The following is an 18,169-nucleotide window of genomic DNA, read 5'->3' as shown; positions in this document are numbered from 1 at the left end:
TTAGGCTTCCATCACTTTATCAGTGGAAATGCAGGTGATAGTAGTTCTACCTAGTCTAGTTAATCCTCTCACTAAGAGGTAACTCTTTAGCTCCTAACACAATGCCTGGCCCTTAAGGAGTTTTGTTGAGCAATAGCTGCCATTATTATATTTATCATTGTAATTGTCAACCTAATGTTTTATTTTCAGTATCTTCTTTGTTCTGTGACTTTTACTGACCTCCTTGACCTACAACCTCAGCTTCCTTCCAAGGTAGACAGAGTTACTTACTTTTTGCTCATTGGATATTACGCCTTCATTATGGAACGTACGCTGTTATAAAAATTGGCTCAAGTCTCATTGCCTACCTTCCAATTGTAGGCACTTTGAATGCCAGTTCATTCACCTTTTTTAGTCTCAGCCCTTCCATGTCGTCTAGTATGTAGGTGCTCTATGATGTTTGTCAAATTGAATGGATAGGTCATGTCTCTATTCACAGCGAATGGATAGATCGATTATCTTTTGTGCATCATTGTTAATGTCATTGAGGGTATTACATTGATTTTTTTTTTTTTTGGCATGTTGGGTCTTTGTTGCTGCGCGCGGGCTTTCTCTAGTTGCGGCGAGTGCGGGCTTACTCTTCGTTGTGCGTGGGCTTCTCACTTGTGGTGGCTTCTCTTGTTGCAGAGCACGGGCCCTAGAGCACGTGGGCTTCAGTTGTTGTGGTGCGCAGGCTCAGTAGTTGTGGCGTGCAGGCTCTAGAGCGCAGGCTCAGTAGTTGTGGTGCATGGGCTTAGTTGCTCCGTGGCATGTGGGATCTCCCCGGACCTGGGATGGAACCTGTGTCCCCTGCACTGGCAGGCGGATTCCTAACCATTGCGCCACCAGGGAAGTCCCCATTGATTTTTGATAAGGTCTTCACACATATCATTTGTGTCCGTCTTTTAATGCTGGCACTCTTTTTATTTGAATATGGCTTGCTAATTCTACTCTGGACTCAGATCTCTTGCTTTCCATAGAGATTTTCACTGCTTATATAGTGAGTATTGATTTTTGTTTTTTTCAACATTTATTTTCTCGCTACTGCTGTATTACAGACTTTTTGCTGCCATTCCTGCCATAGGACTTTATAAAAAGACTTTTCCACTTCCACTTAAAATTTTATTTCCCACATTGCTTTAAGGTATACATTTTTCTCTTCCCCCCCATCATTAATACATTACCATTTGACTCTGTCATTAGGCTGTCAATCTGTTAAACTCTTGAAGAAGAAAGAGAGACCTTATTTTAAATAGGCCTGATACTTTGCTAGAGAGATGGGTGCAGTGTCTACAGTTCTATTCTTGTCAAGAATAGGCTTTTGAAATTTCAAGAAGAAATGAAATTTAGAAGAGCTACCAATCCATGAAGGATCGAAGGAGGATAAAATAAGTAAAAGAAGGACAAAGTCCACATCAGAGTTCTTGGGAAGGCCCCTTGCCTTATTTTAAAATAACTAATTATGAAACAAAGAATATCCTGAATGGCCAGACTGCGGTTCCAGGCATGAAATTTCCTTCAAGGAAAATGGCAGTTTGAGGTCCCTAAGGCTGAGGTCCCCATTCCGTTGTTAATGGTCAGAAAAAGAAGCACTTTACATTTGAATTTCTTGATTAAGGTAATAGAGAATGGGGCGTTGCACCTGGATGAGAAAAGGAAAAGGAAACATTTAGTAACTATTCCCAAAGAAATGTCATACACATGGTGACAAGTGGCAGTTCCTGCATTTCCGGTGAAGTTAGGATGCGACACAGGCCTGAAGTGCAGCGGGAGAGAGTTATGTTAAAATCCAGACACACTGCCTGGGTTCTGAGATTCTTGAATATGTTATGAAGCAGAGCAGGACTTGCCCCACAAACAAGGCTGGAGAGTTTTCCAAGGTTCCGAGTCATCAGGCAGGGTTTCCAGAGACAGCAGTGCCACAGCCTCAGCTGTTCTGAGATAATCTGACCTGATTCATGAAGAAAGCCAATGGAATTTGATGGACCTCAGACTTCACATAAAAAGGTGGGTGGCAACCAAGCAGGGAGATAAGTCAATTCTTTTCTGAAGATGGGAGCTCAGACTAGCCTATTTGCATCATAATTGTACAAACTACTACAGCAAATGAGAAGCTGCAGTTACCTTCCTTTCAAGCGTAAGAAGAATTTGCATTTCTGCTTAAAACTGAACAATTGTCAATGCAAAGGAATTGATCCAGTTAGATAAGAAAGTTTCATATTGGGAATATCACCTATAGACAGCAGAGAGGGTTAGAGCTGAAGGAACTACACTCCTTAAGCTGCTTCCACGAAAAACTTCAATCAACTGCTAGCTTTTGCTTTACAAACTTTGACGTATGTCCCTTGACCTTTAACAACTACCCCTTCACGTTTGACACTTAACGTTTGCTACATGATTAAAATTCAGCGTTAATTAATTTTAACACTATCAGTTAAGTTATATTTAGCTGAGAACACTCACTTTTGTCTTTTGTGAGTAGCACTGCGGCGTTATTACAAAGAGGTAGTCAGGAGGGCAACAGAGATACGAGAAGAGAAGAATGATTCAGTGTGCAGATAATTGTTTCGAGTGAAATTTAGCGTGGTATTTTTGTTCCTGTCCTCAGTAGAACTGAGATTTAGCACCTCGCGTTGGCTTTTAGCCCTCACCCCCACGAAGGAGGGGGCTGTGCTGGGCGGGTGCTGAGAAATGAGGCACACCAGAATTAAATTATAGCACAGCTCGAACACCGGCAAGAATTTCCTCTGGCCAGCTCCTGGGTGCAAAGCTGGCAATTCCAGAAGAAAGGCAAGGCATCCCTAGCAAGGATCTCCTTATGCTGTGGCATCACCCTCAGTGGGGAGGTTTGACGTGGTCGTGTAAAGAGCATCGCCCCCAAAGTGGTGACCATTCCCAGAGAAAACAGTGGAAGCCAGGATATTTAGCCATAGGCAGAGTTACAGTTCTAACCTTAAAAAATCATCCAGGAGGTTGTCGTATGGATGGCTTATTCCATCACGTGACCAGTAAGCTCACCGGAAATGGATAAAAGCCAAGACACTTGTCCTCTCTCCCTGAGTATTCCGAGTGAGAAAACATTTTTATTGGTTCATTTATTTCATGCTCTTTTGCTCTGTGGGAAGATTATGGTAAGGATAGGGATGTGTAGATCTTGCTTTTACCTGAGGCTCAAAATGCTAGAGTACCATTACTACTGCTACTCTTTGGGATATTAGCATGAAATTGTGGTCCGCAGGTTCACTGGACCACTGAAATACTTCTTTGTATGGAACAGGAAGAGAGAAGCTCTGCATTTGGTAGATAGTGCAGGTGAAGCACTATTCACATGTAAGTCACCAATATGTGTCTCACTGAAGATCCAGTAATAGTAATAAAAAACTGAATTTGGGGGTTCTTTGAGACAGTATACTCAGGTAGCCTCCAGTTGTTAAAAACCAAACTAACAAAAGAAGACAACTTTGTAGCATTTTCATTTGTGTACGACAGAACATTTTGCCTCCAGTAATTCGTGTTTTATGTTCTAGAATCTAGTTCCATACCCTCATCTCATCCTTTACCTACAGCTGGAGGGCACTTGATCTCTGGCAGATTTTCGTTTCCTGCCCACCCCCTGGGAAAAACTACAGCCAAGGATTTACGTAGTTTAAAGGATTTAAACTACGGTGCCAAGGATTTAAGTAGCTCTGTTTCAGTAGCCGAGCAATTCAGCATCAAGTCACATTTCTGTTGGTTGGGCTCTGCTAGAACGTCCCTGTCCTAGTAACTGCCTTGAGTCTTAACCCCGAGGTCAAGTCTACCTTGTGGTCTTGATGGGACACCAAATACCTATCTTGGTCCAATGCATGAGATCGAATCAGCCCTCTAGGATGGGGTTCCTGGCTTTCTGTTTTCTCAGTTGTCTCCATCCCGCTGACTCCAGGGTAGTGGAGTCCTAGTTATGAAACCTAGTCTTACGAGTAAGGTCTTGTTACCCCTGAGAACATCTCTGGTTTCAGTCTCCTGCTCAGGCCTCTGACCTGGTCCTACTCTGTGCTCCCTGTCAGCTGGCTCTGCTCATTGCTTGTCACAGCAGCTCTGATCTGTCTCCTTCCCACAGTCACTGGGCCTTCTGGGTACTCTGATTCACCTTTCAAACTGGACTGACTCCCCACCCCTTCCGCTGAATAAACTTCCAGGGCTCCTCTGTTCCAGTTCCTGGTTCCTCCCATCCTGTCCTTCTGCAGTTGACCTTGGCCCAATCCTGCTATGAGGTCATGCAGGAAAAGGCTGAGCTTTAATATTCAGAGGATCAAGCATAGATGAAAGGGGGGAACTCATACCCTGTATTTAGGAGCAAATAACATTTTTAAGGGTGGGAAGACTTTATAAAAGTCAAGTTTGCTAGCCCTTGAGTCTTCTCATTCTTTTTGGCTTCACTGGGTTTAATATAAGATGGAAACATTTTAACCTCAAATATTTACTTTCAAAGGAACATTTCAAGTGAGAGAATAGCATGGACATATATACACTACCAAATGAAAAATAGGTAGCTAGTGGGAAGCAGCTGTATTGCACGGGGAGATCAGCTCGGTGCTTTGTGACCACCTAGAGGGGGTGGGATAGGGAGGGTGGGAGGCAGACGCAAGAAGGAGGGGATATGGGGATATATGTATACACATAGCTGATTCACTTTGTTATACAGCAGAAACTAACACAACATTGTAAAGCAGTTATACTCCAATAAAGATGTGAAAAAAAAATCTGTGTTTTGCAATATCTTTCTTCAATGGATTGGACAGGTGGCTTTGCATATTCCTTGAGATTGAAGATAATTTTACTTTGTGAGTAATTTTTCTCTCTGTTTTTACATTTTCAGGTGTTGCACAATGGCCTCGTTGTGGAGATGAAACATCCGACTGTGGGGAAGATATCAGTCCCAGGTTTGAAAATTTTTATTTTTCTTAACTCCTTCCTTCATGAGCTTGTTCCCTGTGCTGATCACTGCAAGTAGCTGATGACCCTCCAGGCAGCTTGTCAAGACATTATCTAAACGTTCCATTTTGGATAAAAGGGGAACCCTAGAATCACACCCACAAGTGTGTTTGCTGAGGCTGTGGCCTTGTGTCTTCACCCTGATTGTCTGGGTGACAAAAAAATGCTTGTATTACCTAACTCCATTCTGTGGAATCACGTACTCACACAAGTGCTTTATGGCCCACAGATGGATGGCGATAGACATGGAATATGTTCTGAAATTACGCTTGGTTCGTATGAGAATGAGAAAGAAAGCCAGGCACCAGAGAGGTGGTGTCCAAGCAAGGCTACTGACTACTCAGGCCAGGGCATTTTTTTTTTTTTCTTTTTTTTTTCTTTTTCTGAACTGTGGTTTAAGGTATGGATCTTAGCTTTGTCGATCAAGAAACTAAATGTTTTCAGAAAACTCGGAATATATTGAATTTCTGTAACTTGACTCATACCAAACAAACTCACTGAAGACATTTTGGCCTTAAGCCAAAATGCCAGGTTTTTCACTTCTAGGGAGAAGCCTCAGGCCTGACTCTCAGAGCATCCAAACTGTAGCGAGAGCTTATGATCGACCTATTGGCCCCAACAGACTGCACTTCTCTAGTGATCGTGACATTACCGTTCCTCAGATCTGCCGTCTCTACTCTGGCCGTTGCTAGAAAGACACTCCACATTCTTGTCCATTGCATCCCTATTTTCTGGGCTATACACAAATCATACACATTTTTTTTTTTCTCTTCTTCTGACAGAGAATAATGAAATTCGTTAGAATATAACTTTGGTCATTGTTTTCCTGAAACTATATCCTGGTCACCTTGCTTGAAATTTGGGTATTTCCCAAATCCCTCAGTCACCTCTGTCAAATGACATAAGTATTTACTTCTGTAGGTATCAGATCTCATTTCTTGAGTAACTGCTATTGTTATGTTGGTTGTGGGTATAACCTAATTGTAAGATTTGGGATCAGCTGGATATTAATGTCCTAGAACAGATCAGGTCATGGCCACTGGCCAACAAAAAGAATGAGAGGAAGGAAGTATGATGAGTAAAGCAAATGGAAGGAGAAAATTCTGATATTCAGGAGTATAAGGAACGTTATACATGAATTAAGGGAGGTAACTAAGAGAGAGAGCAGGTATAAGCATATCAGAAACTGGGATCACATGTTAACAGGGAAATGCTATATGGCATAGAAAAGTAGTGGGAAAAAAAGCATGTTGATAAAAGCTAAGAAAGTCATTTTTTCATTTATATTATTGAGTATGTACTATGTGCCAGGCTCTGGGTCCTGGGAATGCAAAAATAAACCAGGCAACGTGGCCCTTGGCCACATGAAGCTCATACTCAATGGAAAGTCAGATAATAAAAGCAACCAACAAATGTTCCTGTAACTGTAAGTCATGATAAGTGCAAAGAAGGGGGATGAACAGTGTGCATCATAGAGAGTAATGGGGACAGAGGGACCTGTGATCGTTTAGGTTGATCAGAAAAAGCCTCTCTGAGAGGATGACTTGGACACTGAGAATTGAAGGAGAGTTAGAAGTTGACATTGAAGAATAGGGGAAGAGCACTGGAGCAGAGGGACCAGCCTATGAGAAGGCTCTGAGGTGGGAAAGAGCTGGGTATGCTTTAAACCGGAACGGAAAGTGAGGAAAGATTTCTCCAAAGAAGACGTACAGATGGCCAACAAACACATGAAAAGATGCTCAACATCACTAAGAGAAATGCAAATCAAAACCACAATGAGGTATAATCTCTCACCGGTCAGAATGGCCATCATCAAAAAATCTACAAACAATAAATGCTGGAGAAGGTGTGGAGAAAAGGGAACCCTCCTACACTGTTGGTGGGAATGTAAACTAGTGCAGCCACTATGGAGAACAGTATGGAGGTTCCTTAAAAAACTAAAAATAGAACTACCATATGACCCAGCAATCCCACTACTGGGCATATACCCTGAGAAAACCATAATTCAAAAAGAGTCATGTACCACAATGTTCATTGAAGCACTATTTACAATAGCCAGGACATGGAAGCAACCTAAATGTCCATCGACAGATGAATGGATAAAGAAGACATGACACATATATACAATGGAATATTACTCAGCCATAAAAAAGGAACGAAACTGAGTTATTTGTAATGAGGTGGATGGGCCTAGAATCTGTCATGCAGAGTGAAGTAAGTCAGAAAGAGAAAAACAAATACCGTATGCTAACTCACATATATGGAATCTAAAAAACGGTACTGATGAACCTAGTGGCAGGGCAGGAATAAAGATGCAGATGTAGAGAACGGGCTTGAGGACACGGGGGGGGGGAAGGGGAAGCTGGGACAAAGTGAGAGAGTAGCATTGACATATATACACTACCAAATGTAAAATGGATAGCTAGTGGGAAGCTGTTGCATAGCACAGGGAGATCAGCTCGGTGCTTTGTGACCACCTTAGAGGGGTGGGATAAGGAGGGTGAGAGGGAGGCTCAAGAGGGAGGAAATACGGGGATATATGTATACATATAGCTGATTCACTTTGTTTGTTGTACAGCAGAAACTAGCACAACATTGTAAAGCAATTATACTCCAATAAAGATAAAAAAATAAAAAAAATTAAAAATTAAATAATAAATAAGTAGTGAGGAAAGAGGGGCAGGAATGGAGACTGAAGAGAGAATCAGAGCCTCGAGGCCCCACTAGGTTTAGTTTTACTCTAGTTTTAAGCAGAGGAATGAAATGACACAACTTGTAACTTAAAGCAGGGAGTCAAGTTTGGAAGTTATTACAAGACTTCAGGTGACAGTCGGCATCTGAAATTAAGGACATGGTAATAGCGAGAAAGAGAAGGGGATAGTCAAAACAAAAAATGTGATCATAGTGCTTTCAGTATGAGAAGACTTTAAAAAGCATTTTGTCCAGTAGTTTTTAACTTTAATTTTTAAACAGTGGAACTGATTTCTGAAATGAAGTCTAACTATCTAAAACAGATCAAGGTCGAATTTTGCAATTGGTAAGTTAGCACTCCAACTCTTTACCTTTTTTCCCCTGCTTTCATCATGCTATACTCCTCCAAACACCTCTTTGGAACCATGGGTCCCTGAAGAATAATTCAAGAACCACTGATCTAATTTAATTCCACAAGTTTACAGATGAGGTCATGCCACATTGATATCCCCAACACATGAGAGAATAAGGTAAACATTTGAAAGTTAATACAGTTATTAGCATGATAGTAAGGAAAAAAGTAAGTCAGAGGCCAACCTAGAATGAACTCATTGGATGTAACTCTCTCTCTGTCAGATGTGCATTTACTGACTTTCCTTGGTAAATAAATAAACAATCAATCAAGAAGGAAATATTTTTTCAGACTCCTAAAGGAGAATGCATACCCCTTTTGCTCACTTTAATGTATAAGTGTATCAGTTAGCTATTCTCACAATAATGCTGTGTAACAAATAACCACAAAAATCTCAGTAACATTCAAGCATAAGCATTTATTTATTCCATGCATGTGGATTGGATGGTAGATGACTGATCTAGGCTGGACTTGCCTGGGTGGCTTTGCTTCTAGATGCAGGTCTGGCTGGACTTGGCTCCAGTGTGAGTTAGGCCCAGTTCTGCTCCATGTGCCTCTCATTTCTTCTCATGGCAATGCCAGAAGAGCAAGAAGGCAAACAGAAACCCCAATGCCACTTAAGAGCTTTTGCAGAACTAACAGACCCTTCTGCCCACAACTCATTGGCCAAAGCAAGTGTTAGGCTATATGGGGTTGGGGAAAATATACCTCTCCTTTGAAGAGAAACTGTAAAGTTACATGGTGAAGGCATGGGCAGAGGGAGGTGTAAATAACTAGGGCCCAAAATTCAATTTACTACAATATAATTCTCAGGTCTACAGAGATCACTTTTTAATCTCCTTTTGGAAATTTTTATTTTTGTTTCTTTAATTTTTATAGGGCTTAGGCATCTTTTTGGTATGTCTGTCTTATTGACTGACCTTATATTCTCTCTATAGAATTACCAACAAAGGAAGTCTCAGATTTGAGATGAAATGGATGTGTTTAGATTATTTTTGGAATTAGTATCTGAGTGTCTTTTGAGGGCAGCACATCTGGACTCCCCATGAAGGGGAGAGACAATTCTGCTCATAGACATAAGATAAGAAGTTGCTATTGTATCTCCTAATTCAGTGTATCCCAGTAAGAGACCACTCAGACAGGACGGGATATTAAATGCAAAGAGAATTTATCAGTAAATAATTTAAAATTTTCCTGTGGTTTGTCCTTTTCATTGATATTATTTACGGACGATAGTTCCGCCTTTCTTTGTAAGGAATGTCCTCATTGGGAACCTCATGAATGCCGTAGAAATAACTCAGATTCTCCCACAATGCCTCAGTGAGGCGAATCTGCCAAAACAGGAAAGGTGGGTGGAGTTAAAAGTGGTGTTTATGCTGCACTGTTTTCTTGTTAGCCAGTGGACACACATTTTTGGATTCATTAAATGTAGTTATGCTGATTTACATATATGTCTGCATCTTTATATTTACAGTGAAAATCATAATTAAAACCACTTATTTATATTACCTTTGTTATTAATGAATCTCTTGTGAACAGTACTGAATTTTCTACATATTGCACTAATTTGCCTGAAGGAATTTCCATCTTAGTCATTATGAGAAATTTGTCTCTTGGAGAACAGTATTTATGGCACCTTTTTTAGAGATGTATAAATCCACAGCATTCCCTCAGATTCTCACATTAGAGTTCCTGTATAGGAGAGTGCTAATTGATTAAAACCTTAAAGGTGCTTGTCCACCAATGTTGAAGATACTTTGAACAGGAATGGGAAATTATTTATCTCTTCAAAATTTCTTTTTGCTACTTAAATAATTATTGTCAGCACTTAATACATTGTTCCAATATTTGTAACCATTACCAATATTAAAATAATAAACGAAGTAGTATAGTCCAAACTATCTCCTTTATTAATTTATATCTATTGTAACATGCTCCCTTTTCATACCATTTCCCACCACCTCCAATCTCTAGTAAACAGTTAAGAAAGAAATTTCATTTGTGTATATACGTGTCATAGTTAAAGCATGCAAACTAGTTAATAGTCATGAATTATCTCTAAATATGAGATGTAGTCCTGCTAATTCTATCATTCTTTTTTCAAACATTGTTTATTAAACTACTCTCTCATTTGACCTTTAAATCCTATTTTACAGTTAAAGGTAGAAAGATACAAAGAAAACTAGTTATTTATTGGAGTATAAATGAGAAGGTGCATCATATCTCTCTTTGCCCAGCTTAAGTAATCTGGTGTTCTATGAGTCCCTGGTGAGTGGAGTAGTCAGTCCGTAGTTTTAGCTCACCATTCGTTTAGTGACAGAAGTGTCAGCACAGTGGGCACAGTCTACCAATTTGCTCATAATTAACTAAGATAACCTGGTTGAGTGCTAAAACCTTAAACACACCCACACTCACACACACAACTTAACTCACTAAGCCTACCGTGTCCCATACGTTATATGAAGCTCTGGTGATAGGGTTGTACCCAGGACGGGCCCAGTCACTCATGGAGCTTACAGTTTGCCAGGGAATTTTTTTGTTACTCTGAATAATAAATTCAGAAAAGTGAGATGGGCGTTTCCATGGAGAACCAGGGGCAACAGCAGGATGGCCTGAAAGCACAGGTGAGGGAGACCTCACCTAGCGCGTGCGATCAGGAAAGGCGGCCCTGAGAATGAACCGTAAGCAGACGCGTGACCTACGAGCAGTTGTCAGCCGGGCCAAACTGGTGTGGGCTGAGGGAGGGACGGGGCGGTGCTGAGCGTGGTGCTGGAGGAGCTGAGAAAGGGCAGGAACGGAGATGACCCTGGAGAGGTAGCCAGAGGCCAGGAGAATAAGACCTCAAGTAGAGCTAATGATCACATTACAAACAGATCAAAATGTAAAGGAGATCTGTGCTGAGGTCTCAGGTCTCTACTCTCTGGGGGTGAAGTGGGACCCAGAGGAGGAGATTGGGAGGAATCTCAAACCTGGTTTGGCAGGCGTTCTCACTGACTGCTTTTAGGTGTAATTTCTAAAATGCTTCTAACTCCGTTGAAAATTTTTATAAAACTTCTAATGTCCTGAATTTTAAATTGTGAAATTGATAAAATTCTCATTTGTTAATCGTGGAAATGAAGAAAGACATTGCAGGTCATACCACATTTCCTCAATAAGAGATGAGCCATCATATAAACATCACCTTATTTGTGATTTTAGTGGGAAGATCTTACGTTAGTTATCACATTCCAAAGGACTGCCACTTTCCACTGAGCCATTCACCATTTGCATCTTCTTATAATACCGCTGGCTATTGGCCTTTTAGCCAGAAAGGAACACGTTGTCCTTCCGTGTACTGTGTAGGTGCCGAAACAGCCTTGGTGCTGAGTTCCAAACTTCAAAGGATGTCACTGAAATAAGAGTTTGATGCGTAACTCTAGTTTCTCAGCATAACCTTTTACCAGTACCGCCCTGTAAATGTGCATGGTGGTCATTTGATTCCAGCAGCACTTCTGGGAAGTATTTGAGTGGTGAGTGTGTCAGGGCTGTGAGAGGGAAGCCGTCTTCTATCGTGCAAAATGATTTTAAATTGAATTACCCTTGCCTGCTGGTCCCTTGATCTGTGTTTTCAGAAAGCAGCTCTAAGTTCTTTTAAATAAAACTTTTCTTAAGTTTTTCCCCACAGTATTTTAATATTCGTATTTGGAACCTGCAACAATTTTTAGCTAGTGAGCGTTGGATACAGGAAGAACAGTCACCACTATGGATTAATGTAGCTCAAACCAAAGTATTCGAATATTGACATTTGGATTTTTATAGTGACTTTTTAAGAAGCTGAATGTACTTCCTTATTTGATTATCTAACATACTGTATTTCCGAATGTTTTGCAAGACTTTTTATAAGTGATGATCTAAGACACCTTTCTTTTGTAAAGCTCCTGAAGGGCAAAGATGCTGTCATTTTAACTCTAACCAGCACCCTCCGTACCAAGGAAGTACCTAACAGATGTTTTCTGGATGATGATTACGATAAAAAACTACTAGATGAAAAATAACTAAAAAGATGATTTGTGACAATTTAAAGCAGTACACAATTTTTTATGAACAGATTGACTACCTGTGGAAGCTATCTGAAAGAGATCTATTTTACTTCTTTAGTTTGTTTCCAGTTTGAAGTACATACACTAAATGGAGTGACCACCTAGTCTCTTGCATGGTTACAGATCTTCCTCTTCTGTGCTATACACGCCTTCAGCTTTCCCCGTTACTTTTAGCTTTTTTTTTCCCCTTTACATAGAAAATTAGATGATGCTTCTGAAATCACAAATCCTCAAAGTTTAGTTAAATTTCGATAATGGATAACAGCAACGGGGAAAGCTGTCACAAATCTTACTAGGGAAAAAGACAAATTAAAGAGGCACAAAAGTTTCAGCTTATCTTCCTCCATGAAGTTTAAATATGTTGGTTCTCATAAGGAATTCTAACTAAAACCAATCTGAGAGTGAAAGATGAGATAAGTTATTCCTTCCAGGTAGAAAAATCTTTCAGATGACAACAGGAAGAATGTGTAAAGTTTTCACATTGTGTATAGTGCATAATCTATGTTCTAGAAAGAGCATACTCCTTCAGGGACCAGGCTAAGCTGTAAAAAAGAGGAAAGAGATGAAAAGAAGGGTCTATAGTCTGTCAACAGAATGAGACAGAGCTGGCAGGGAAGTGGATTTTCAAATAGACTAGCCATGGTACTTCCCAAAGTCCTCAATGATTTTTAACTTGATTAAGCCCTTAACACACAGCAATGCCCTGAGAGTTAAATAAATCAGCATATTCTCAGGTGATTTAACAGAGTGCCTGCAGCCTTCCCTGGAAATCCCGTTCCCGTGAGGCGGGGTCATAGACATTGTTACTGTTCAGTGAGAAATGAATAGCCAGAGTGACTTTCCTTCCTAGGAGAGCAGGGAGGAAACAGGAGGAGTGAATAGCATCCCCAGGAATGTCTTTCCATCAGGAACTGGAGAAGCCCTAAGAGCCAAGTTACCATCGCTGATATGACTTAGGGATCTCCATCAACGATGCTTATCTGTGCCACGAGGAAGAAATATGCCGTGAGAGCTGGACTTTCACGCTCAGGGAATTCACGTTCCTGTTACTCGGGACTGGGAAGGTGGCCAAGATCTCAGTTGTTCCTCTTCAACCATCTTCATCAACCTAGGCGCTAAGATAAGTGCATCTGTCCAAAAGGCCAGAAACTCATGTTCCAAATCAGTCCTAAGTTATCAGTGAAATTCTGGTGTGCAGAGTTGTTTTCACTATTAGAAATTCATATTTCTAAATACGGCTAAAGAATTTTCCTGGGTGCATACTTAGTTGGACTTCTGCATTGTTTGGGGTGTTTTCTCAAGTATCACTATGCAGAGTGATCCTTGAGCTTAGAGATTTGACATCATCTGAGTAGACCACTGAGTGTCAACCCAAACACAGAAATCAAAGCAAAATAAAAACAAAAATAAAAAGCCACAGGAAGAGTGGAAGGCTCAACGATGGTAAAGCATTTTTTGTCATTTTCGTCTTAAAAGGCGGATCAGACATTTTCCGGGATCAATTCTTGAGTCCTTGCTGTATTCGCTGCTGCCAGCTTTCATTGGGTACCCAGAGAAGTCTTTTTCTGGATCTAATTTAAATACTGACTTTACGCTAGATCTTTAAAGAATAAATTAATTAAATGTAATTAGGCACGTAAACTGGCTGGAGAAGTAGAATCGGATACTATGTAATAGCTAAATGCAAAAGGCTTGAAATTATCTTCCAGTTCGGACTTCCGTGTTGTGGAATTAACTTGGATAATTAGGAAGTGACATTAACTTTGCCTCCAAGTGGGCTTCAGCCGGGAGGAGTTGCTTGACCTCATTGCGGGGTTTATTTAGGGTTGGAGAAGGGGTCATTTTAGTCCTCTCTGAGAGAGGAATGGCTTTGCTCTCCTCCAGCATTGCCAGGTCGGGACTCTGTGGTCCATGAAGAGATGACAAGTGGGCTGAATCCCAGGGGAAAATTGTTTTCTTTAAATATGGTTCCTTAAGGTGTCAAGATTTACTCCTGTTAAGAAGACTTAGCCAGAGAAAATATCAGTAGAGTTAGCTGTCTTCTTATTTCAAAGGATTATAGTTTAATTTTGATGAGGCACACACTGTACTATAAATATTAATAAGTGTTGGTGGAGGTAAAGAAATGGTAGTAAAAGGGTTAAATAAGAACCTTCAGATATTTTAACCTAACCAAGGGGTCATGTGCAATATCCCACTTATGCCATCACCTCCAAACCTTAAGGATTTATTTGGCATTGAGCTGGGTCTTGAAATTCATTGCCTATCTCCTTTTCAGCAGGAGCAAATGCTGTCTTCCCTGTGTTAGCTGTGTACCGACTTTTTTGGGACCGTATCTCCCTATAGTCATATCTTTATCTGGTATGGCATTAGCAGTCCCTGGGCTCATCCTTTGCGTAAGGTTAGGACACTGCCTAGAGGGGGAGGGATGAGGGGCCTTGAAATGCTTCCCAACTTGTCCTTCATCAGAACATCATGTAAGTCACGGTGGCCATGTGACTCTCAGGGTGGGTGACCCGTTAGTCAAAACTACTCAGAACCCTGTGTCTGTTGAAAGTGTTCCAGTGAACCCTATACTCCAGCTTATTGCAAGAAGCCATATGCTTTTCAAGCAATTAAGAGAAAACCTAATTTTAATTAGATTACAAATGAAAAAAACGGTAGTACAAGACATTTGGGGGATTTCAGAAGAGTGTATAGTGAGATAAAAGCATCAACAAGATGCTGCAGCCACAAAAAGCTAGAGAAATACTACCCCACATAGACTTAAAGAATATCCTCAATGGTTTACCTCTCATAAACTCTTCATAAACTGCATTCTCTTGGTTGCTGGGCCTTCAAGTTGATACATGAACTTAAGTAACTGACTTCACCTTTTAGTGCCTTGTCTTGCTTTGATGAGATTGATTTTTGCATTCTTTCAGTTTAAAGGAAAAATGTCATTTACAATACTGCATATAAGGTATTTTGTGAATAGATTTTAATAGCTTCATTGCTGTGGAACATTCAAATTTGAAACAAGGGAATGTAAGTGAACATCTGTTGAGTACTTCTCTCTCTCTCTCTCTTTCTCTCTCTCTATGAGCCCTTTATGCATACGATTTGTTTAATCTCTAGGAAAATTCAGTAAGCCATACATTATTACGTCCATTTTACAGTTGAGAAAATTGAGACTTGCTAAGTGTTGCAGCACCAATGGGAACCCAGATCTGAGTATCTCTGAAATCTGTCCTCTTTTTCCTATTTCCTACTGTCTCCTAAAGTTGAGCCCAAAAGGAAGGTTGAGCCAGTTATTGAGTTTTTTATCTTACAACTTTAGTCTCTAGTCTAAAGGCTGATTAACATATTTTAAATGTTTCATTTAAAGAGGAGCTTGGAAATTTATTTAAGAATGTTAAAATTCAATAATTTAAGCTTTGATTGAGCCTCCGTCCTTTGGGGATTAAGTTTGGTTTTGAGTCTATTATTGTGTTTCTATGAAAAAAAAAAAGCCATCAGAAAATATATTGTTAGGCCATTTCGATATTCTCAAGAGCATATAAGTGTAAATGCACCAAAGCATGTGGATTACATTTCCCTCAAGTTGTGCTGTTTTCACACATCAACAGAAAAGCAGTTTGAAAGGGGGGGGAGGAAAGAAAAATATTTGGGACATATATGCAGGTTTCAATCATCAAAAGACCCGTGATGTTAAGCTGCCACGCTGACTTACCCAGATTTCTCATCTTTGCAGTGATCTGTCTGTGGCACTGGTACTATGTGGGCAAATTTCTTCTTGCTCACTGGGGGTTTTATTTTCAAGTTAAAGCCAGTTCCCTTCAAGCAACTTTAATTAATCTGCAAACAGTGTCGTGCTGGTACAAGAACGTTACAGTGATATTTTTTCCAAGTGAGTGGTTGATACTATGGCCAGAGCAAGAATTTAAAAGTTAGGGACTTCCCTGGCGGTCCAGTGGATAAGACTCAGTGCTTCCACTGCAGCGGGCACGGGTTTGATCCCTGGCTGGGAAACTAAGATCCTGCATGCCACACGGTGCGGCCAAAAAAAAAAAAAAAAAAAAAGTTAGTGACAAATTCTGTACGATTCCACATATATGAGGGACCTAGAGTAGTTAAATTCATAGAGACAGAAAGTAGAAGGGTGATTCCCCAGGTCTGGGTGGGGGAGGAATGGAGAGTTAGGGTTTAATGGGTGAAAAGTCTCAGTTGGGGAAGACGGAAAAGTTCTGGAGATGGATGGTGGTGATGGTCACACAACAGTGTGAATGTACTTAATGCCACAGAATTGCACACATGAAAAAAGGTGGAAATGATAAATTTTGTGTTATATATATTACCGCAATAAAATATATGATTACTAGAAAAAATTGGCTAATTTCTATGCTGTTTTCCCACGTGCATGGGGCGTATATGTGTGGTGTAGAGAGGAGTGCATTCAGGCTCCGTCGGGGAGACCTGAGTACAAACTCAGCTCTGCCAGAAATGGTTGGCGATACTAGGCCTTCCTGATCAGCCTTCCTGATCTGTCTCAGTGACATCTGTCTTTTCTGCAATATGAAGATCAAACACTTAAGATAATTACGATAATTAAATAGCAATACATGCCAAGGACCCAGCGCGTAGGAGTAAGTGGAAGCACGTTGTAGATAATTAATAAACTGTCAGCAGTGTCTACAGTAGCCACAACTCTTGGGGGAAAATAAAACTAGCCACATTATTAGTTATTTTTCAAACATGGGACATTGAAATAATCATGCATATTTCTCTAAGAAATAGAGTAAAACAAATCATTCTTTCATTGAACATTGATCTAGTATCTACTCTGTGCTAAGTGCTGACTGACAAGGAGCTCGTCTAATGGGGCGTTTGACAGTGACCAGTCAAATGAAATGCAGTGGGGACCAGGGAACCCTGGACCGTCGCTGCAGATACGTGTGTAGGGCCAAACCAGCTTTGAAGCTCTTGGATAAATGTGTTGTACACAGCGTCAGTGGAGACCACGGCGGTGTGAGAACATCCTCCAGAAGCAGCACTGTGCTAGACAGATCGTGCAGGTGAAAATGATTCAGAGACCACAGATGAGAACGTAACAGCTTGTTTAGGGGGAACGAGAGCAAGACCACAAAACGGTGCAGCATTTCCAAAGTACACTCTGCACACACTGCAGCTTCTTGACGTCCTCATAGTTGTCTCACCGAGAAATGACTCTCTGGTCCAACACCTTTGGGAAACTGCCTTAAACAAAGGTCCATGGATTTTCTTTACCTTGGCATTTCTCGGATCCATGAACGTTCTAAGATAGCTTTGAGTCTCCAAGAGGGAGATGTCGTGTTTCCTGAAGTTATGTGACAGCGGTGCCCTTTTCTTTCCAGAGCTCTTACTCAGATCCCATGGAAAAGCATTTTGTGGGTCACTCCACTGAGCACATGTGTCCCTTGGAGCCACATGGAACAGGTTGTAATGGTCATTCACTGGAGAAATTGGCTAGTTGACACTAACAAAAGGGTAGGGAAGCCAAAATGGAAAGCTGCCCATCTTCTGAGGATCAGAAGTTTTTCCTGTTTCTTAGCTCAAGGGACCAAGGGTCCTGAAGAATATCAGGAGGGGTTTCTTTCTCCTGTGAGGGCTGAACACCCACGAACACCGGGCAGCAGAGGGTCAGCCAGGAGCACGGCCACGGGGGTGTCTGGGTGGCTGAGTGGCACCTTTGCTTCAAGCTGGTGCAGCCATCACCCGTGAGAGCCTTGTTCAAAGGCATTAAAAATGGAAATGGATTGAGGGCAACACCGAAGTGCAGCTCAAGAACAGATCACATGGTGATGCTCTTGCACTAGAAGCAGAAACTACCCTGGGATCTAAAGAAACCACTTAAGAAGAAAATGCTTCCTCTTCATCGAGCCTCGGGAAAGCTGCTTTAGTGGAATCCTGCACAATTGTTCGTACTCTAGCTTAGAAAATGGAGTTGATTAAGTGGAAGGAAATTTTTTAAATGTGA

General features: G+C 40.9%; 1 protein-coding gene across 2 annotated transcripts in view; it reads left to right on the top strand.

Moving 5' to 3' along the window:
- SUGCT (succinyl-CoA:glutarate-CoA transferase) overlaps positions 1 to 18,169 on the top strand; it is a 679,336-nt gene that overhangs the window by 567,144 nt on the left and 94,023 nt on the right. For both annotated transcript variants that reach the window (XM_068550340.1, XM_068550339.1), the window contains exon 13: positions 4,877 to 4,940. In XM_068550340.1, the coding sequence (XP_068406441.1) occupies positions 4,877 to 4,940 (64 nt within the window). The remainder of the gene's footprint in view (positions 1 to 4,876; positions 4,941 to 18,169) is intronic.

Source organism: Eschrichtius robustus, chromosome 8 (assembly GCF_028021215.1).
Source record: "Eschrichtius robustus isolate mEscRob2 chromosome 8, mEscRob2.pri, whole genome shotgun sequence".
NCBI classification, from domain to species: Eukaryota; Metazoa; Chordata; class Mammalia; order Artiodactyla; family Eschrichtiidae; genus Eschrichtius; species Eschrichtius robustus.
Note: the sequence above shows the minus strand (reverse complement) of the source record. Positions and strands in the feature narration are given on the sequence as shown.